This window comes from Ctenopharyngodon idella, chromosome 3 (genome assembly GCF_019924925.1).
Source record: "Ctenopharyngodon idella isolate HZGC_01 chromosome 3, HZGC01, whole genome shotgun sequence".
Classification (NCBI taxonomy): Eukaryota; Metazoa; Chordata; class Actinopteri; order Cypriniformes; family Xenocyprididae; genus Ctenopharyngodon; species Ctenopharyngodon idella.
In genome coordinates, this window is record NC_067222.1 from 53,968,762 (window position 1) to 53,991,410 (window position 22,649).

The window sequence follows — 22,649 nt, forward strand, 5'->3', positions numbered from 1 at the left end:
CACCTGCTGCTCATTATATACCCGCGCTGCGAGGCGAGCAGCTGATGCATATGATTGCATGCCAATGTGCATTGGCTCGTTGTAGTTACACTCGAACTAGATTGGCCTCTCTAGCGAGATTCCTATTCGTCGGTCTGTCCGACGTACGTCTCCATTCCCTCCTTCAGGGAACGAGGGTTACCTTTGTAACCGAGACGTTCACCTGTCTTTCTGTTGCCCCGTCAAGTGTTTGTGTTCCTTTTTTTTGTCTCGCGATAGTTCCGCCACAACCCGCCAGGGAATCCCTGTGACGTAATCAGGATCATGACATTTCCCATAAAAGAAGTGAACTTACTGGCATTCTGGAGCAACACTCGACATGCTCTTTTTGGATAATTAAACGCGATTGCGCCGTTCTCACTCCCTGTTTTTGTCTGTGACTGTTTTTTATTCTTGTGGAAATATCCAACCTGGTGGGATTATTTTGCCTTGGACTTCGTCACAGGACAGTGCTGTTCAACGCGCTCCCGAACTCAAAACGACTTAAAAGGACAATCTTGCACACACACACACATACATTTTTTATATATTGCTTTTCTGTTTCATCTTGTATAATACACTCTAGGTTGGAATTTATTCTTTGTTTTGTGGTTATTTGTTGTATCTGCACTCATTCAAACAGTTTTAGGAGGGAAAAGAAAAAACTTTATTTGTGTAGCCTGCCTTATTTAGGCAGAGTGTTACAGTCTTCACTGCATGTATAGTTATTACCAAACAAACTATAAAACACAGTTCTTCCTCTTTTTGTTTCCATTTTAAAAATATCAAACATATGTGTCAATATGTGCATATAGTCTGCAAATATAAAACACACCCCTGACTCTTTTTGTTAAATGTCAGTTTTAATGGCCAACAATAGCCAAATACCCATTATATAAGTATAAGCAAAAGGTATAAGAAGCTACAATGAAAAATAAAGCAAATGAGGCTACAACAGTAAACTATAAGTTATGAGATTTCACTTTTAGTTCAACAAATCATAGATTTATGAGACCAAAGATCACCCGTTAGATTTACAAAAGATGAATTATATTATGTTTAAGCACTACAGAGACATCAGAGCCAGCGGCAAACGTCAGAAGGACTAGCCGAGGTAAGGATGCTCTCAGCGGGGTACATGAGCGCCCAGTGATCATCTGGATCTCACAACTCCAAATAGGTGCTACTTTTATCAATAAACCACAAATTTGAGCTTTAAACCAGTACATTCCTACATGCCTGAAAACTCTTAAAACTACATATCATGACATAATAACAGTAGTGTGTTACATGGGTTTTCTCCTCTGCTGCTGACACTTGCAGGTTAGTGCAAGATGCATTCTGGGATACCTGGCTGTCTCAAGTCCGCACAAGTCACCTCTCAATGCATCCTCGATAAAATGGCGGATCAAGAACACATCCGGGGATTTGAACTGTACTTGGCTAGATGTGAACTTTGAATTGGAACAGTACTTGGACAGCGACTGATGACGTTTCAAACAAGTACAGACAAGAGCACATATTGAGAAACAATTAACTATGAATAAATGAATGAATGAGGCATTTCGGGGTCTCTCCTCATTCACAACCTGGATAATTCAACAGCAGCCACAGAGCAACAGCGCCAACTATAGGTGGAGAGGAGAGATTTGTCTACCTTACACAGAAGAGGGATTGTTGCTCAGCACATAAAGATGAACTACTTATCATGATTGCAGACTGTGGTGATGTGGTTTCTCCACTGCATGGATCTTCATGTGTATCTTCAGCTGATTTTTAAAAGAGAAACTCTTTCCACACTGATCACACGTGTGCCACTTCTCTCTGCTGTGGATCTCCTTGTGTGTTTTCAGACATGATGACTGATTGAATCTCTTGTCACAGTGTGAACACTTGTAAGGTTTTTCTCCAGTGTGGATCCTCTCATGTGTTTTCAGATGTGATGACTGACTGAATCTCTTGTCACACTGTGAACAATTGTAAGGTTTTTCTCCAGTGTGAATCCTCTCATGTGTTTTCAGATTTGATGACAGACTGAATCTCTTGTCACACTGTGAACAATTGTAAGGTTTTTCTCCAGTGTGGATCATCTCATGTGTTTTCAGAGATGATGACTGACTGAATCTCTTGTCACAGTGTGAACACTTGTAAGGTTTTTCTCCAGTGTGAGTTCTCTGGTGCTGTTTTAAATGGTTTGCTATAGTAAAAGTCTTCTCACACTCAAAGCACATGTACTCTCTCACACCAGTGTGTATTTTCTCATGTTTATGTAAATAATGCAGCTGTGAAAAACTCTTTCCACACACAGAACATGAATATGGCTTCTCATTTGTATGAACTCTCAGGTGTTTCTTTAAGGTTGATTCCCCAAGAAATGTTTTGTCACATTGGTGACATGTGAACGGTCTCACTCCGGTGTGGATCCTCATGTGTGCTTTAAGGCTTGATGATTGACTGTAGCTCTTCCCACACTGATCACATGTGAACGGCTTCTCTCCTGTATGAACTCTCATGTGATCCTTAAGATGTTGTTTGGTTGAGAAACTCTTTCCACACTGAGTGCAGGTGAAAGATTTCTTGGCTCTTTTCTTTAGAAATGTCTTTAGTTCTTCACTCTCCTCGCTTTCTTCCATCAGGTCTGAAATGAGAGAAAAAAATATTCATTTAATTTTCAGTATATCAAAATAATTTAAAGAGAGAAATATGAAGTGAAAGGTCATAAAATTGAGACTTGCTGTGATAGACAACTGCTATAAAACATTCAGATCATTTTGATGCACAGTCCAGAATGAATCAAGTATAACACTTTATTTTGCACAGATAAACAAGGAGAAAATATCTTCTCTCCTGGGGGTGTTTTATTGCAGGGTGTTTTATCTCAGCTTTTGTTTTAGCAGGAAAATCAAGCCTTACACAATTTATTTTAATTTGAAACATTAGAGCATATTTCTGTAGTATTTAATTTATTTTCCTAAAACTGTGTAATTATTAAGGGCCGGTCACACTAGACTTTTCCTTCCACTGACTTCCATTCATACACATGTGAATGTGTGACACTAGAAACACAAGATCAAGTGAAGTTTGCAGTGAAGTGGAGTAGATTGTATATTTTCAAATTTTGGAGTGATTATTATTTGTTATTTAGGTTTTTAAAAAAATATATCACGTCATATCTTGACGTTGCCGTCTCTGTAGAAAGTTCACATGCTCAAAGTCTAGACTGACTGCATCTTTAAATGTGTTATTATCAGTGTCCTACATGATTCACTCAACCCTGTTACTTCTGACATGATTTTCCTCCTTTCAAAAACGCCCAGGAAGTGACATCATCTGAAAATAATCTCAATCCATTGTCTCAGTTTTTACATAAAAAAAAAGACTGCATTCATCAGCCCTGTTACCAAAGTTACTGTAAGAAGAGATTTTGCTCAAGTTACACTCACAACCCTGTCAGCCATTCTGGAAAGTTCATTTACTTCAAACATTTTGGTGTTACAGTTTATTCCTAAAAATAACAGTGTTGAAAACTGTATTGAAAACAAATTCTGGTAACACTCCTGCAAATTGTGAACCAGATATGAAATAAATGTAAAATGCATATTTAGTTTGATCTGATGTTGACAATCAATATGACGGTTTATCAAACCGAGCATGTATCATTTGTGTATGTATCATTTCATAGTTCTACTGTTTCTCTAAATGTGCAGAAGTGCTTAAATCTTTCTAACATGAATGTTGTTCAGCATCATGAATGAATGAAGAATAAACACCAACCTCCTTGTTCTTCAGTATCTTCAGTGTGTTTCATTCTGCAGGGTTCTGGATCACTCATGTTCTCTGCAGTTTTCAGCTCTTCCTGATGCTTCAGTGCTCTTCTGATGGGAATATTCCAGCATTTATTGATTAACTGCTGTGGGAGGAGCTTCACTGGTGATGTGACTGCTATATGAGGAGCTTCATTAAGTAATTGCAGTGGGCGGGGCTTTGTTGACTGAACTGCAGATTGGTTGGAGGAGCTGATCTGCCCAAATCAAAAATAAATCAGTTACTGTGTTTGTTTTTATAGGGTTAAAGTCCAGAGATCAAACTGTAGTGTCTGTATCAAATGAAATGTACAAAAGTGATTTTACATAGAAAACCCATCAGGTGAAATGTGTGTGTTTTAATGTTTCATATTACTTTTGTGAAAACAAAATGTTTTAATGTCCCATCATCATTTAGTGTAACGGATACATTTAATGCAAAAAGGAATCAGTTATTTTGACCTGTATTTAAAAAATATATATAAGAATAAGAGATCATACTAAATTTCATTATATTTTAAATGATTAAAAACTTCTTGCTGACAAACTGGTGAAAGCTAGTGGTTTGAAGGAAAGTGGTGTAAAGTCTAAAGATTTAAAATGACAATTAGAGAGTATTTTGGGCTGCAGTGTGATCCTTCAACAGTGTTTGAATTTGTCATCAAGTGATTCTCCTTCTAAATATGCCTGAAAAGTTGTTTTCTTCTTTCTTTCTTTTTTAATTAATTATTTTTTGTGCTATATTAACCACTTTTTGTATTTCACCCATAAACTGCATTAGAGCATTAAGAATTTATATCGGTCTATCGTAAAGCAACTGATGCTAATTCAGAACTTTATTCAGTTTCTCCATTAAAATATTGAGATATCTAGTAGTAAAGAACTGTAAGAAAAACAGTTAAAAGCATAAAGACAAAAATAATTGTTCATATTTGAGGTCCACAAATCCCCTCAGTCTGTTGACAGCAATGAAATGAGCTTTAAGTGTCAATTTACAGCAGATCTGAAGACATCAGCATAATAAATGAGGTGAAAACAGGAACTATTGACATGAAATAAAGAGTGTTTTCAGCAGCTCTGTTAATATTGATGATCCTCAGACTATCAACACCCATTCAACAAGACATTCAGATCATTAGCAGATCATCTCACTTTATTCTGTTAGAAACTGATTATTGGAGTCAGGATATGTGAGAAAATCCTATAAAACTTCTTTAATTAAAGACAATACTGTTATTTCTCACAACATGATGTGGATAAAACACCAATAATACAAAAACACACTAATGACACTCATCTTCATCAACCACTGCTGCTAAATAACTACAGCAATATAATATATATGAACTGAAAGTTTGATTTTCTAATAAGTACACTGCAGTAGTGAAATTAGATCAGAAGAAACAATGATCACAAAACCATTCGAAATAAAGAGCAGCACAAAGTAGGGTTGTCGTCACAATACAGAATCATCTCATATTTAAGATATCAAAGCAGTGATCTGTATTAAATCCAGTATAATCACCAGTACAGGCTACATGAGAGGATGAATCAAAGTGTGAACTAAATGTAAATGAGGTGTGTGTGTGTGTGTGTGTGTGTGTGTGTGTGTGCACACTCTCACATGAGCCTCACAGGAGGCGGTTTTAACAATAAAAAAAACTTATTTTATTGGATACGAGCAATTTGTTGTTTGTGTTGTGGATATTTAAGAAAAAAGCTTGCTTCGCTTCATATATTCAGTTTAACAGCTCTGCAACTGAACTGCTCATATGTTCTGACGCTTAAATTGTGTTTTAAATTATGAATTGGTAAAACGCCTTTGCAAAACATTTGGACTGCTGTCTAATTTATAATGGACTGAATAACTCTCTCAGAACTTGGTGTGCGAGGACACACTGAATATGCACATGAATCACGGTCACACGCTCAGAGCAATATTGTTTTAGCTATGTTTTATAATATTAAAATATTTCGAAGGACAAAAACATGAACTTTATTGGCTTTACTTCACGTCAGCTGTCACTTTACTTTAGCGTGAGCCCCTATGCGCTCGCACACTTGGCACAGCCCTTGCGACGGTTCTGTCATTAATTAATATGAATTAATATGATTAGCCTTTTGCTTGACTACGTTATCAAACAGCTAATAACGTGTTGCTAATGTTACACTCACCGTTCCTGTTCTTCATCTCAGAGTCAGACAGCTGCCTTCTAACGATCAGTATCCTTACAAACGCTCACCCTTATGAAACTCAACCATGTTTTTTTGTAGTAACCATGATTTTTATAGTAAAACTATGGTTTTACTACAGTAACCATAGTTTAACTATAGTTTTTGAAGTAAAACCATAGTAACTACATAATGAAAGTACTCGGTTACTAATGTAACCTCAGTTCCCTTAGATACGGAACGAGAACTGCGTCATTTGTCTTTCTAAAACAAGATGCTACGGGGGGAAAACTCTTTTTTTCTCTGATTACTGAAGCCTTTTTCAATCACGCAGTGAAACTGCATGGCCATTGGTTCCTGAAGTTAAAGTAAACAAACCAAGCCAATGGTGAGCGAGCCCGCCAAAATGGGTGGGGAATCGGGCTATTTAAGCAGATTTTATTCTGACTGAAGCAATGGCATTAGGTGCCTCGCGAGTAGCGCGGCAAAGTATGCAGTACTCGTTCCATATCTAAAGGAACAAAGGTTACATTAGTAACCGAGTACTTTACCTTTCGATACTACACTCGTACTGCGTCATTTTTCTTACTAAGGTAAGACGCTACGGAACAATATAATCACACCGTGCTACTAAGGGGGGGCAACAGAGCTTTCGAGCAGCGCACTGAGAAGTGCTTGCAACAGGTGCTCATAGTATAGTGCATCCCGAAAAATCGGTGACTTGAAGACACCGTAGTCATCGGAATTAGCCAACCGTGCCGAACCGTAGGCTACTGCTAGAATGCGAGTAGTGACGTCATCAATCAGAAACAGTCACTTGTCTGTCGTCTGGCTGCCAGTTTCTCCGTAGCTTGCTAAACATGATATTTGAGCAACATGAACACAAATTGATCATACAATTAAAAGAAATAACTGATCATCCTACATAACGAGGTCACTATTTACATAGCATATCGTGTGTAAAATCTTGTGTTACTAAGGCAACGACTGAAGAGCACCGTTATCAGCCCCACAGTGGAAAACGAATAGCACAGAATGGAATGGGAAAGCAAAGATAATGGTTTGGCCCGACGCTGAAAAAGCTGCTAACAAGAAGTAAAAAAAAAAAAAAAAAACATGGGCCAGCACACCCCTGGTCTTTGAAAAATAAGTTGGGCAACGATAGTTGTCTTGTGAGGCGAAGAGGTCGACATCTGCCCTTCCAAAGACATCCCCAATTCCCTGGACTATAAGGGGGTGAAGCGACCATTCCTCTGTGGGAAGGTTGCTCCGGGACAGCATGTCCACCCCTGTGTTCAATACGCCCTGAATGTGTGCTGCTCTCAGCTGCCAGGCTTGGGCCGGGACTCGAGGTTTCAGTCAGAACTGCAGTGGGCGCATATGAAGCAGACACAACTGCAGGGCTGGTGATGCTGAGCTCATGAGACCTAGCATCCTCTGAAAGGGATTGCTCTGGCTAGATTACAGCCTTCATGCAGGTTGAGTCGAGAATTATACCCAGGAAGGAGACCCGTTGGCTGGGAGATAATGAGCTCTTGGGAAAATTGACCCTGAGCCCCAAGCACTCTAAGTGGTTGAGGAGAAGGGTTCTGTGTGACACTAGCTCCACCTCTGACTGGGCCATAACAAACCAGTTGTAGAGTTAGTAGAGTATGCATACTCCCATCTGAGGGGAGAGGGGAGAGAACCGCATCCATACACTTCGTAAAAGTGTAGCGAACCAGAGATAGCCTAGAGAAAAGAACCAATCTCCTGGGCAAATTTGCAAGAAGATTTGTTCAAAGTAATCATCTTGAATGAGCGCTTTATCAGGGCCTGATTCAAATATCTGAGGTCGAGGATGGGTTTGAGAGGTCTCCTGGGAGGAAGAAAAATGGGAGGGCGTGAGGGACAGAGTCGAGTTCTGAAAAGAATGCTATCCGCGAGCAACAAGGAGGCTACACTCGTGCTCTCGCAATAAGAGCAGGTCATTTCAGTGAGAGTGGCTTCTGTGTGGGACTTGCCCAGACATCGCACACACTCACTGTGCCCGTCATCCATGTGCAGAGGGACACTGAAACAATGGCGTGAGAAATCTGCTCATCAGAAATTATGCTCTTTTAAAAGTTGAAATTCTTTTAACTTGATACGGCGTCTTTTCCCATGTCGGTTATTTCGTTTTTTAATCCTGTTAATACTTCGTACATAAAAACATACTACCGCGTGTGTAGCTACGTAACTCCGCCCCATCCAGGCAACACCTAGAGTCAACACAGAGACGGCGCGCGAGTGGTGAGCCTTGCGTTTTCACTAAACTTTGTCAGTTGTATGTGTTTTAAGGTTTGCCAGTTTGGACATTCAAGCGATTTAGACGATCGGATGTGTATTATTATATCGAGCTACCGTGCTCACGCAGCTGCATTGTGGCACGAACACTCATACAAACAGTAGCTGCACAAAACGTGAAGATCGCGCGCACAGAGAGGATCGCAGAAACTAGTTGTCAGCGTTGTCCTGTGATTTATCACGCAAGTACCTTAAAACTTATTATAGCATATATTTTTCTGCTTTTGAAGGAACTATTTACAACCCACAGCTTCACAATTAATAAAGATACGGTATGACTAATTCACACACGCAATCGCTCTCATTATGTACTGGTAATGTGCTAATTTATCTGTATCTGATTTACAACGAGCAGAAATCTGTAAGAAATGTTACGAACCATAGATAAAATAACTGCTGAAAGTGAACTGTTATGTCAGATCACTCTTTCAATAGGAAAAAATATCCCACCTTTAACAGTCAATCACATTTACAGTACAAACCTTGTCAGTAAACTATGAGGGCAAAAAAAAAAAAAAAAAACGGCCCCTTACAGATGCTAAAGCTGCAGCTGAAATTGGTAATTTCTTCACATATTTACTAGTTTCTACATGGTGAATGGCAAGTAGTGCACTGTATAGAGAGCAAGGAACGATTCAGGCAATGTAAATATGCTTTCCTTTGATTTCAAACCGCGGGCTTGAGACTTTCTTTTTTTCACTGCAGTTTTAAACAGTAAATACTCAGCAATGGTGCTGATTCTTGAATTTGCACATGTTTTGTCTTAAAGCATATTAAAAACACCACATAGACATATAAACATTAGTTAACATTAAAAATTTGATTTTCACCACAGAGAGTCTTTAAGAGTTTGGTCCGATGGTGCTGAAGATACAATGGATTTCTTCTGTCTTGGGGAAGAGTTCTCTCTCTCTTCTAGGTGAGCACATGGCTGGGGCAGGTCGAGGCCACCTAGCGGCCAGGAGCTACAGAGAATCAGTCAGGAGCAAGAGAGAGGGAACGAACTGGGTGGGGTCTTTTAAGGTCTGGGAGAATTCGCACCTCTTAGGGTTGACTTGACCAATGAGAAAGGTAGAATTTCTAAGTGGGAAATTCCTCTGTGGATTTTTTATGGCTCAATGTGTCTGTCGCAGGGTGTTTGCCTATGTATTTGGCTGGGTTATTAGGTTATTGTATTTGGCTGGGTTATTGTTATTGGCTGGGTTATTGTGTTTGGCTGGGTTATTGTGTTTGGCTGGGTTATTGAAGAACAAACTATTAAAGATTCTTGTCATTCTAATATGTTGCATAGGTATCAACATATCATATACACAAGCATTTAAATCTTCAAAATACAAACTCAGAAACCCCAAACCTGATATAGGTTTTAAGGGCTATGGGTTTTTCCTAAAGCCTCTGCTTTTCCAGATGGCTGGGAGGGCAATAAACCACCTTATCAGTTGGTATCCATGGTTACTAAGGCCCTTGCCCAAGTTGGTCCTTTTAAAGATTATTTGCTAAATATGACAAATAATTGTGTTCACCACACTAAAGTACCACCTCAATCAGCACTTAAAAATTAGTCTTAGACTTTACTGATATTTGTTTTTAGCTTCTTTGTAAAAGTCTCTTACTCTTAGAAAAGTCCTACTTTTTACTAAGAATTTTTTGACACTTAAGTCAAAGCTTAAGACTATTCTTACGAGGCACAGGTCTTTTTGATATGGGATGCTCTTCTCACACTGAAGACATGGGAACTCTCTGGTGAGTTATTACACGATTCTCATAGTTTTCCTGTCTGTGAAACTATTTCCCAGTAGTGTCAAGTATTTGAGTAAATCTTCTTGGCTACTTTGTATCAAAGATATTAGAAACTTTTACTCTCTACTTGACAACATTTTGGAACAAGTAAATATACTTTACTTCACTACATTTTCTGCAGCAGTTCCTGCTATAAAGATGGCATTGAAGGTATTATATCTTGTATGTTTGCCTTTACCCACCCAAACTTGTCAACAAGGCTACTTTACACGAATGCGAGTACATTAGCAGGTAGTTGTGAATTAAAGGTGTTTGATTTAGGAGATGAGGCAGATAAGGTATCTGAACTTTAATTCAAGTATTGTTTTTAGGTACTCTTTACACCTCTGCTATTTCCACAGTGACGACTTCTAAGAGTTCTCTTTCGAGTGAATCCTCGTGTGGCTCTTAAGGTTACCTTTAAATCTGAAACTCTTACCACACTTATCACAAATGAATGGCTTCTCTTCAGTATGAATTTTCATGTGGTTATAAAGGGTCATATTATGTCTGAAACTCTTTCTACACTGATCACATGTAAAAGGCTTCTCTCCGGTGTGAATATTCATGTGTTCCCTAAGGCTTAGTTCCCGTGCGAAGCCATTCCCACACAGAGTGCAGATGTAAGGCTTTTCTCCAGTGTGAGTTCTCATGTGGGCTATAAGGTTTCCTTTTACAGTGAAACTCTTTCCACACTGTTGGCAGGTGTAAGGCTTTTCTCCAGTGTGAATTCTCATGTGGGTTTCAAGTTTATCTTTTCGACTGAAACTCTTTCCACACTGTTGGCAGGCGAATGGGGTCTCTCCAGTGTGAGTTCTCATGTGGGCTGTAAGAGTTCCTTTTAGATTGAAACTCTTTCCACACTCTTGACAGGTGTAAGGCTTTTCTCCAGTGTGAATTCTCATGTGGATTTCAAGTTTTCCTTTTTCTTTGTAACTCTTTCCACACTGTTGGCAGGCGAATGGGCTCTCTCCAGTGTGAATTGTCATGTGGGCTGTAAGACTTCCTCTTCTACTGAAACTCTTTCCACACTGTTGGCAGGTGTAAGGCTTTTCTCCAGTGTGAATTCTCATGTGGATTCCAAGTTTTCCTTTTTCTTTGTAACTCTTTCCACACTGTTGGCAGGCGAATGGGCTCTCTCCAGTGTGAACTGTCATGTGGGCTGTAAGACTTCCTCTTCTACTGAAACTCTTTCCACATTGTTGGCAGGTGTAAGGCTTTTCTCCAGTGTGAATTCTCATGTGGACTTTAAGCCTTCCTTTTTGACTGAAACTCTGTCCACATTGTTGGCAGGTGAAAGGTTTCTCTCCAGTGTGAATTCTCATATGGTCTTTAAGGTGTCCTCTTTGACTGAAACTCTGTCCACATTGTTGGCAGGTGAAAGGTTTCTCTAAAGTGTGAATTCTCATGTGGACTATAAGGTATGCTTTTTGACTGAAACTTTTTCCACACTGTTGGCAGGTGTAAGGCTTTTCTCCCGTATGAATCCTCATGTGGACTTTAAGGTAGTCTTCACGTGTGAAACTCTTTCCACACTGTTGGCAAGTGATGGGGCTCTCTCTAGTGTGAACTCTCAAGTGGACTTTAAGGTATCTATGTTGTTTAAAACTCTTTCCACACTGTTGGCAGGTGAAATAACTTTTAGTTCCTGTCTTTTGAGCTCTTTTTCGTGAGGAAGACTTTTCAGCCTGTGTCACTCTTTCCCCAGTCATGAAATCATTATGTTTTTTCTCTTCTTCCCTTTCATTAAGTTCATGACTCACCTCTTTCAGTGTCATTAGGTCTAGGGCAAAAACAGACATAAAACAATTTAGACATTTAAAGCATCAAAACCAACAACATGTATGATCTATACCAGGGGTGTCCAAACCTGCTCCTGGAGAACTATAATCCTACAGATTTCAGCTCCAACCCCAATCAAGCACACCTGAACCAGATAATCAGGGTGTTCAGGGTTGCTTGATAATTACAGACAGGAGTGTTGGAGCAGGGTTGAAACTGTAGTCTGCAGGACGGTAGCTCTCCAGGAGCAGGGTTGGACACCCCTGGTCTATACCCTACCCTATGGATCAGGGATGGGCAGCTTTGGTCCTGGAGGACCACCGTCTTGCAGAGACTTGGGGTTAAATTTTGAGGTTGTCTTAAATTTTGCATGTGTGTTTCATCAGGGATGGAGCTAAACTCTGCAGAATAGTGTCCCTCCAGGACCCGAGTTGGCCATCCCATCTAAACATACTCAATACTCCAGTGGTTTTCAAACCCGGTCCAAAGGGACCCACCACTGTACATTCTGTATCTCTTCTGTATTTTTCACATCTGGTTAAGATCATGAGCTTGTTAAAAGATTGTTGACATTGATGGAGGAATTTGCAGCTTTAATCGTAAACTACTGTTCCTGTTCATCAATAAGGTGAGAACTGGACCCGTTATAAACCTAAATATAGTTTAATTAATTCATTGAAAAGTGTACTGTTCTATTAGTTTTAGAAGATATTTGTTGTTGTAATTATGTCAGACATAGCACACACACATAAGTAGTAACCATTCTGTACTCTGGCAGGGTTAGCAATCTCACTACATCTGTACAGAGCCTAATCCTAATCCAACTGTGCCTCTTCAAGCAGTCCAGAGAACAGTACTGAGCAATCACACACATCAAACGAATCAGACTTAGGGGGTCAAAAGTGCTCGGCCAGTTTTCGACTGCTTAGTGCAAGTACACCCGTAATTTCTTATTTTAAGACACATTTTGAGATTTTCTGTCATTTATGACATCACGCTTTCCCGTTATTGACAGAATTTTCCAGCAGTCTGTTTTCACTGGTATACGGTTAGGGGTGCTCATCTGAAACAGTATAAAACCTCCAGATCAAAACACAGACGAAGTAGCAGAAACAAGCGATAAAAGCTTAAATCAATTACATGCAAACTAACACAATCATCAATCATTAATCAACACTAAAATCAAAGCTTTTTAATGTTACTGAATGAAATATTGAGCACATGAAGAGGTGTAAGATAATATGTAAGGTATCAAAAGTAGAAAATGCAAGCTTTGGGGGGTTTGATGGATGTGATCTATGAATCTGAACCAGACATGGCCTTTATAAAAAAAATAAAAATAAGAAAAGCTTGATTTTCTCAGCTTTTTGATGAAAATGTTGCTTTAAAAATAAAATAAAAATAATAATAATAATAATGAAACGTAATCACATTAAAGTGTTATTAAAAAGATTGCATAAAGGTAGAATAAAATGTTTGTTTTGTTTTGATTCTTTTATTAAAAGCAGAGGCTGTATTATTTTTCTTGACATATTTCATGTTCAGCTATTCATACAAAATCTTCATTAAAGTGAAAATCATAAAATGCTGGTGGTGGCTGGCAACTTTAAAAAAAAAAATTAATGCTTATGAGGTGTGGCATCCTAGTTTTCCTTATCTGCTTTGTACTTTGTGATCAACAAAAACAGAAAAATGAATACTTTTGACGGCATTGATGAACCTGTGGTGGTTTCTGCGGTGGGGAAGAAACGCAAGACATCGAAATGTAATCATATACATGAGGAGATTAAGAAGACACTCGAGTCGGGAGGAACAACAATGCCGGCTGTTGCTTGTTCCACGACAGAATCAAACTTCTGTGGCGCCAGATACTCTTTAATCTGTAATGACAAATAATGAATTTATAACGTTAACAATATGACTCGTTGAATTCATTTTGGGAGCGACGACTGAATGTATTTTTAGTAAAATGCCTGTATATAAGATTAGTATTGATAAAGTTCAGACGCTGTCATTTATGTGAATCAACTTACTTTGTTGTGAATTTTCAATTTGAAAAATAACTTTTATATTGATTGATTAATGGCATCTTGAAAAAAAAAAAAAAAAAAACGTGTCATGGATTTATTGCATTTTGGGGAAAAAATAATCAGTTTTTATAATAAACCTTTCAAAATGTAGATTTGAATTTTTAGTGTTTTCATAACCCAAAGATGCTATGTGAAAGTTTGAAACAGAAAATGGTGGTTTTCACCTTGCCACTTTCTTGATAAAGAAAACTCCTTTTTACTCAAATTAATCAAAATGGAGTCATTGTGTTTTGGAACCAAACTCTTCATTTAGTAGTGAGGAAACTTCACGAATGGACTTATTGCACAGGTGGCAACCTATCAGGGTACCATGCTTGAATTCACTGAGCTCCTGAGAGCGAGCCATTCTTTCACAAATGTTTGTAGAAGCAGTCTGCATGCCTAGGTGCTTGATTTTATACACCTGTGGCCATGGAAGTGATTGGAACACCTGAATTCAATGATTTGGAGGGGTGTCCCAATACTTTTGGCAATATAGTATGTGTCAAGCTTGGTAAAAATATGTCATTGAGTATGTTTACATGGACAACAATATTCCGATATTAACACGATTAAGACAATACTCCAATTGTTTATATGTTTGCAAAAATCGACACTCTACTTAGTAGAGTAGGCAACGCTGAGCAGCGCATTTCTGATCTTGAAGACCAGAGTACATCAATGGTTACCCGGGTTTTAGATCTTGAAAAAACATTAGAAAAAAGCGACTGAACGCCTGGAGGACTTAGAGAATATAAGTCGCCGGCAGAATGTACGAATCGTAGGCCTGAAAGAAGGTATAGAAGGGTTTGACCCTATTAAGTTCTTTGAGTCCTGGATCCCAGATATCCTTGGTATGCCGATTAAAGATAATCGAATCTAGCTTGAGCGTGCTCACCGCACTGGCCCTCCGAGTCATGCTGACGCTAATCCAAGAGCGGTCTTGGTGAGACTTCACAATTATAGGGATAAGATGGGCATCATGGAAGCGGCAAGGAGAAAGAAAGATATCAACATTGGTGGGAAAAGAGTTTACTTTTTCCAGGACTTTTCTGTGGGGGTACAAAAAAGGAGAGCTGAAACGGCAGAGATCCGAAAGCGATTTCGTGGCGCCGGCATTAAATATGCGTTCATTTACCCTGCTACTATTAAGGTGCTTAATTCACCTACAGGGAAGGTGTTGTACCTGTACACGGTGAAGGATGCAGAGACTTTCCTTAATTCAGTCAGAGACCAACGGACCACTGAACCAGCTGTGTGAGTTAGAAATCATATTTGTGTTGCTTATTGGACTCTTTTTTTGTTTGAGTGTTTTTTGGGCAGAGTTACAACTTATATGCATAAAATGTACTCAGATTTTTTTCTTTAATTTTCAATAGGCCTATATTCTTACGGTTTATACTTAGGTTGATATAGAAATACGATTTGAGATGTTTTGGAGATCAGTACTTTGCTAAGTCTATTAGACGAGGAGTTTTGCTTTTGCGCTACTTTGTACCAGTCACTATTATGACTTTTTCAGAGTTTGGTTTGCCTCTCCAATGGTACCTGATTAATGTTATTTTTATGGTGTTTTCTGTGATATTGAGAGGCTTCCAAAAGCTCTTTATATTTTCTTTATTTACTTTTTTTTTTTTTTTTTTGTTTTCTTTATTTGTTTACGTGTTTATGCCTTGTTTCTCATGCAGGATGTCAGTTCTTACAGCACTATGGAAATAACTTTATGTTTTTCTTATGGATGAATTACATGTGGAGGATATTTTTTGTGATTTATTTTATTTTAAAGGGGGGTGTTGATCCTTGTAACATCTGTAACAAGGTACTAGAAAGTCTCTAAGAATATGCAAAATAGTCTATATATGAAGGTACGTACCTGGAATCTTAAAGGGGTAAATAATGTAATCAAAAGAAAGAAAATTTTAAACATTTTGAAGAGGGTGGTGATTTTAATTGTTTTCTTAATCTTTTTATGGACAAATCTCCTTCTGTTACTTTTGCCCCACAAGCTTCTAGTCTAATATCCAATGCTTGTTATGAACAGAATCTTCTTGGTATATGGAGGTTTCATAACCTTCTAAGGAGTTTACTTTCTTTTCACATCCTCATCAAACCGCCTCCCGTATTGACTATATATATATTTTATGTCATATGGCTCATTTGGTCAACCAAGCTAATATTGGTCCTATTACTATCTCTGACCACGCCCCGGTCACTATCTCTATATGCTTCTCTGATAGCTCAAAACTATCCCCTCGATTTTGGAAATTAAATCCTTATTATTTGATGGATGAGCGGTTTGTTGAATATCTGAGAGAGCAAACAGACTGATATTTTCTTACTAATGATTTAGAAGAGACGGATCCTAGGGTGTTATGGGATGCATACATGGCATATATTAGAGGCATAATTTCCTTTGTAAGCAAAAAGAACAAGGATAAAATAGCCAAACAATTTGAATTAGAAAAGCAAATATCCGATTTACAAAGGCAGTATCATATATTGAAATCAGAAGATATGCTGACTCAAATAAAGTACTCTAAGACATTATTAAATGATTTAATGACGTCACAGGCTGAGAAAGATGTTCTTTTTGCCAGACAACATTTGTTTGAGATGGGAAATAAACCAAAATAGCCTGTTGGCAAAACTTATAAAGAATAGACCTGGCAAAAAGTTTATTTTGGGCGTGAGAGATATAGAGGGGAGAAGGTGTATTGATAATAAAGAAATTAATAATATTTTTAGACAGTTCTATCTTACATTGTATTCTTCTGAAGATAATTTACATAGTTCAAAAGATAACCGATTTTTTTGAAAATTTAACAATCCCGAGTATAACCACCAGACAACATGACTTATTAGAAGCCCCTCTCTCTTTGCTAGAAGTTAAGTCTGCTATTTCCTCTTTACAGCCGGGCAAATCACCAGGCCCTGACGGTTATCCAGTTGAATTTTTTCAGATATTGCAGGATAAGCTTAATGGTTATATCTTGAATACCCTAACTAAAGCATTTGAGGAATCTTCTGTTTCTGATGTTATGAATACAGCATTAATTTAACTTATTTTAAAAAAGGGTAAAGACCCTGAACAATGTGGATCATATCGGCCTATAAGCTTATTAACTGTTGATATAAAAATATTGGCTAAAATCTTAGCAAAACGATTAGAACAGGTTATTCCTAGTATAATTAATGCTGATCAGACAGGCTTCATTAAAGGTCATCAGTCCTATTAAGTTTGGTCCGGAATTAAAAATTTTTTTAATTATAAACAACCAATATCTATTCTTTCCTCATTGGTAGATAATCCTAGCCTGTGTCCTAAAATGAGATCATATTTTTTCTCATGGCAACAAGCTGGTATAAATCATATTTATGAACTTTTACGAAGGTGAATCATGTAATTTGATAAGGTTACATCTCATTTTCATATTACACAAAAAGATTTTTATAAATATTTACAAGTTAGACATTATGTTAACTCTAGAAACGGTGGGCTTTCCATTAGAAATCATGATCACTTTTTGGAGAAATTTTTGCTTGATAGCACAGACACCCAAAAGTTCATATCTAAATTTTACTCAATGTTATATGAACACAGGCAGAATAAGTTTACTGATCTTCAAAATCTTGGAGTAAGAACATTGGGTTTGATGTTGACTCTATCTCATGGGAAAACATTATTAAGCTTCCTGCCATTATTTCTGTCTGCAACAAATTCAGAGAAATGCAGTTTAATATAGTACACCGGGCTTACACGTCACCATATAGATGCAGTAAATTTAATCAACAGGTGTCATCTAATTGTATGAAGTGCAAAGATTCTCTTGGTACTTTTTTCCATTGTCTGTGGGAATGTAGTAAGATAAAACATTTTTGGTTTTTAATTTGCAAGGCCCTCTCAGACATTTGTAAAGTGACAGTTCAAGCCTCACCTTCTATGTGTTTACTTGGTATTTTACCATCTTCTTTTGAGGAATACAAAGATGTTGTTCACCCCTTGCTGATGTTGGCAAGGAAGGCCATTATGAATAAATGGGTTGGAGATAGCCCCCCACTGTATAGGGATTGGTTAGCTATGATAAAGGATCTTATATCTTTGGAAAAACTTAGGTTCCATCTTATGGGTAAACTCACATCATTTAAAGTACACATGAAATCAAAATTGACCTTATTTATTTTGTTAGCTCAAATTGCTAGTTTTGTGGTGAACAATTCATCCGTGCAAGTCAATCCACACAAAAAAATTGTTTAGCTTCGTAATATTTAATCAAAATCTGAAAATGCTCCTCCCCTCTGCAACGGTGCCCCTTCTCTAATGACATCAGTTTGACGGCTTGGGTTGAAAACGCTTAAACCACTCCCTCCAACCGTTAGTCTGCTATGAGCGAGAGATGGAGAGGAGGAGCGCTAAAGTAAAACTCTGCCCTCTATTCAATATTCCGTTTCACTTGGAAATACGTCACAACACTGGAGAAAAGTCGTTTGCAACTTCCGGTTCACGCGGACTTTAACAAAATATGGAAAGAACCATTGAAGTCTCTAGGGATTATTGAAGATTCCAGTATATACCCATAAGGGGAAAACTGTTGTATAAATTTATATTTCCCTGTTTATTTGGCTATTTATATACATGTTCATGTAAATTGGATATGTTTTCTTTTCCCTCCATTGTGTTATAAAGGACATACTGCATATGTGCATATGTATGTTTACGGTTGTGTGTAGTGCTGGTTGTTCTTGATGTGTACAATTAAAAAAAAAAAAAAAAAAAAAGGACAATACTCCGATTAAGAAACTACCATGTAAACAGCTATTTTTGATTACCTTAATCCGACTAAAGTCATTCTCGAAGTAAACACAAATCAAATTAAGACAGGTGGAGTATTCCTACTTTAGTCGCATTATTGACATGTACACACCTTAATCACGCTATTAACGTCATGTGGGAGTTTTCGCCGCACTTTGCTACAGGATACATAATACACACACGGCAGTGCGTGGTATGGAAGCCCGTTTCCGCCACAATTGAGTAAAAAAATATAATTCTGTAAGTCATAATAATGAGAAACTTTCTCGTAATAATGACTTAGTTTCTCATAATAATGAGAAACTTTCTCGTAATAATGAGAAACTTCTATGCATGCGCAGAGCAGCGGAGCAGAAGGGCGTGGCACGCTAGCGACATCCGCTGGTCAAAGTCTCGTAAATGCGAGAACAGCAAACATGGCACGTTATGCAAAACAGTTGTTTTCGTTAAAGTAATCTACAAAGTGCAGTCTATCTATAGTATCATTAAATAACATCAGTTATTATAAATTATCAGTATATCTTCAATACTTTTCCATGCGCACGAGAAGGTGGAACGCAAAGTGGTTTCCGTGGTAACGGTGGAAACTGTTGCATGAACGCGACGGCTTACAAAACTATCAGATTAACGAAGGAATATGACATGTATTCGTTAAGTTTAAGTGCAACGTCTTCATAAAATGTGTGGGTTTATGTGTTAACGTTAACACGTATTTCGCGGATGAGTCTAGGCTATTTGATGTGCAGGTTTGCCTAGACAAGGCGCTGGAAAGCTTTTCTAATATAAACCGGGTCCTAAAGCACTTGCCCAGTCATAAACCTTCATTCCAGTGATATTCCTACAGAAAACACCTTTTAAGATGTTTATGACTCATTAGAATGTATGCAAAAGACAGCTTTCCAGGTGAAGCGTTCTTTAACAGACTTGGATATGTAGGTGTGTGCTGTCTTATCATTCCTCTATCTGTTTGAAATCCATGGACCACCACTCTGTGTTTCTGCTTGTTCATACACAAAAATACAAATGAATAAACGACTATATAACGTCTCATAGGCTACTGATAATTTATCAATAATGTTACTTATTTAATGAATTTATAGATTACACTTTTGCAGAACGTGCCATGGTTGCAGAGTTATCGCATTTGACCAGCGGATGTCGCTAGCGTGTCACTGCCCCGCTGCTTTGCGCATGCGTAGAAGTTTCTCATTATTATTAGAAACTAAGTCATAATTACAAGAAAGTTTCTCGTTATTATGAGAAACTAAGTCATTATTACGAGAAAGTTTCTCGTTATGATAAACGAAGTCATTATTACGAGAAAGTTTCTCAATATAATGAGATACTAAGTCATAATAATGAGAAAGTTTCTCATTATTATGACTTACAGAATTATATTTTTTTACTCAATTGTGGCGGAAACGGGCTTCCATAGCATGGTCAACCTTTTGACGGCAAACAAGAGAGAAAGCTTCAAGCAAGAAGCCACAAAATCAAATTCCTCTTACCTCATCTCTCATCCAGTAGGCTACCTATGAGATTGTCGCTGTGGACTGAATGACAGTTGCCGAATTAAAGTACAGGAGGCCTGTCGCTGGAGAATTTGTATCCGCCGTCGTCTATTTACAGAGCCCCACACATGGGAGGGAAAATAAATAGTAGGCTAAATCATGAGAACAATTTACTAATTCATTTCCTCCATTTACTAAATTGAGTGCACGGTTTACTAATTTGTTCCCTCGATTTATAAATCATGCACATGATCAAGGGAACGAATTAGTAAATCATGCGCACAGTTTATTTATTTTTCTTGCATTCATATGCGGGGCTCCGTATCTATACGAAACACACAAAGCTGTATATGGTACCCTGACAAAGACGAACTGATGTGAAATTCTGTAGAGGATGTCGGATGGCGTGCCGTGGGGACATAACGACGTTGCACTTTTGAGCATGAACAGAAAAACTTCTTTACTTTTCCATTGTTCTCTATTCAGAATATTGGGTTTAGTGTTGCACAAAATATTCTCTATTTCTGTAAAGCTGGACATTTTAATAATGATCAAATGACTGAGTTCAGCTGTGAGAATAAAACCAACCTGTTTGTTCCTCAGTATCTTCATGTTTCACACTGAATGTTTCTTCAATCTTCATGTCTTCAGTCTCATATTTAATAAACTCCATCTTTATGTCTTCAGCCTCCTCTTTATTAAACTCCATCTTTAAGAAGAGAATAATTAACGGTTTAGAGAAAAAAAAAAAAAAAAACACTCAAAACTAACACTATAATAAACACTTAATATTTAGGCATTTATGATCTACACTTGGTATTTATTGAATTCTAGATTATATTTAAATGATTACACTTTGATGAAAACATGATTAGTTAGTTTGTTAGTGTTTGTTGTTGTCGTTCATGTTCACCGTTTGAGCAGCACGAGTCGTGATTCACTGAATCATTTCTCAAAGTATTTGATTCAATTGACTCGGGGTTGAAAAGTTCAGTTTCTCCATCATTACTCGCCAGAGACTGAACTCGTGTTCATGATAAACTGATTTATGATATATAGAGAGAAATGAGACGCAGGTTTACTGTTTCTCATCAGTGGATGAGCTTTACTCACACAAATATCCTTCATTACACTTAGATAAATAAATACATTAAATTAACTCATTTCACATCGCTTGTTAAAAAAAACAAATGTATAATTCGTTGAACTGTTTCTATCGGTTAAAACAGCTTAAATTCATAAAACAAACCTTTCTTCATCAGAATCACAACAGATGCAGGAGCGGCGCAGTCTTATGACGTCATGTCGTCAATCCAAAATAAAAGTCCTGTTCACACACAGCATTGTCTAACAGGGTATCTGCGGGGCATTAAAAGTATAAAAATTTTTTACTACTACCAGTTTATATTGAATATAGCCTTCATAATTAATACATTTGATTTGCTGTCAAAAAATATGTACATTGATGTGATACACACACAGAACCAGTTTGGTAATTGCCTCCGGCCGGTGCAAAATTGTCGTAATGCCGTTTTGGACAGTGGCGGGCTGTGACCTGCAGAAAGCTGCATCAGTGTTGCCAAGTTACTCAGTCTTTGTTACACATCAATATGCTACAAATGCAGTTTTTTTTGTGTGTGGTGTAAATATAACCTATTCTGAAGCAATATCTCATCTTATTTAAATCTGCATTTTTGTGATATTTACCCCGAAGGCTTTTTTTTTTTTTTTTTAACCTTTTATAAAGGGTATTTCCCCCCTAACCTTATTAAATGTATGCTGGATTTTTTTTTTTATTTGATCAATAAATTAAATTAGAATAATTAGACACACAGGGCTATTATCAATCAAATCAATGGCACTTATAAATGACAGCTGCTTTAAATAAGAGATTGTTTTAAATATTTTTTGAAAATACAATTAAGAAATATTGTGGAGAAAATGACTTTTAAACATGAAGCGGCAGTAAGTGGCTGCATTTGACCCCCTTAATGATTGAGTCATTGATTCAAAAGATTTGTTCAAACGGCCGATTTATTCAAGAATGAGGCAGTTGTTTATAAATGAGTCATTGAATCTTTGATTCAACCGATTCATTCAAAACACTGAATCATTCAGTAAAGATGGCCGAGTTTTGCTGTGAGGTGCGTGCGCAATGGTTCTGTTGTGATCTTGGTTCGGAACTGTTTTCACTGCTGAAATACAACAAAAACAGTCAATACTGCGTCTTATGTAAGTGACTTAATATTAACTATTTGTTTATTGAACTGTCGTGACATCAGTATCGCATTTAACTGTATCTATAAATATAAAAACTCCACATTTTGAATTTTTACCACATGTTAACTGAGTTTCCTTGTGTGTGCTGTTCTCATATAAA

General features: G+C 37.6%; 1 protein-coding gene across 3 annotated transcripts; it reads right to left on the bottom strand.

Annotated features, from left to right (window-relative positions):
• Positions 1 to 666: 666 nt before the first annotated feature.
• LOC127508803 (gastrula zinc finger protein XlCGF57.1-like) lies at positions 667 to 21,573 on the bottom strand. 3 transcript variants are annotated; one of them, XM_051887181.1, is made up of 3 exons: positions 21,519 to 21,573; positions 20,858 to 20,978; positions 4,643 to 11,880 (listed from the first exon to the last, which is right to left on the bottom strand). In XM_051887181.1, exons 2-3 carry the CDS (start codon positions 20,976 to 20,978, stop codon positions 10,469 to 10,471), a joined length of 1,533 nt encoding a protein of 510 aa, XP_051743141.1. In that variant the 5' UTR covers positions 21,519 to 21,573; the 3' UTR covers positions 4,643 to 10,468. The 3 variants fall into 3 exon arrangements, with proteins under 3 accessions (XP_051743142.1, XP_051743141.1, XP_051743140.1); XM_051887182.1 differs by lacking the exons at positions 20,858 to 20,978; positions 21,519 to 21,573 and adding an exon at positions 667 to 2,656 and having other exon boundaries at positions 3,793 to 10,467; XM_051887180.1 differs by lacking the exon at positions 21,519 to 21,573 and having other exon boundaries at positions 20,858 to 21,315.
• Between the last annotated feature and the right edge of the window lie 1,076 nt (positions 21,574 to 22,649).

What these genes read in the sequence shown, in the direction of transcription:
- LOC127508803 (XM_051887181.1), bottom strand. Translation starts at nt 20,978, where the DNA reads ATGGAGTTTAATAAAGAGGAGGCTGAAGACATAAAGATGGAGTTTATT. An exon ending in AGATACTGAGGAACAAACAG is followed by an intron (nt 11,881 to 20,857) that starts GTTGGTTTTATT and finishes TTTTTGCCCTAG; the next exon opens with ACCTAATGACACTGAAAGAG.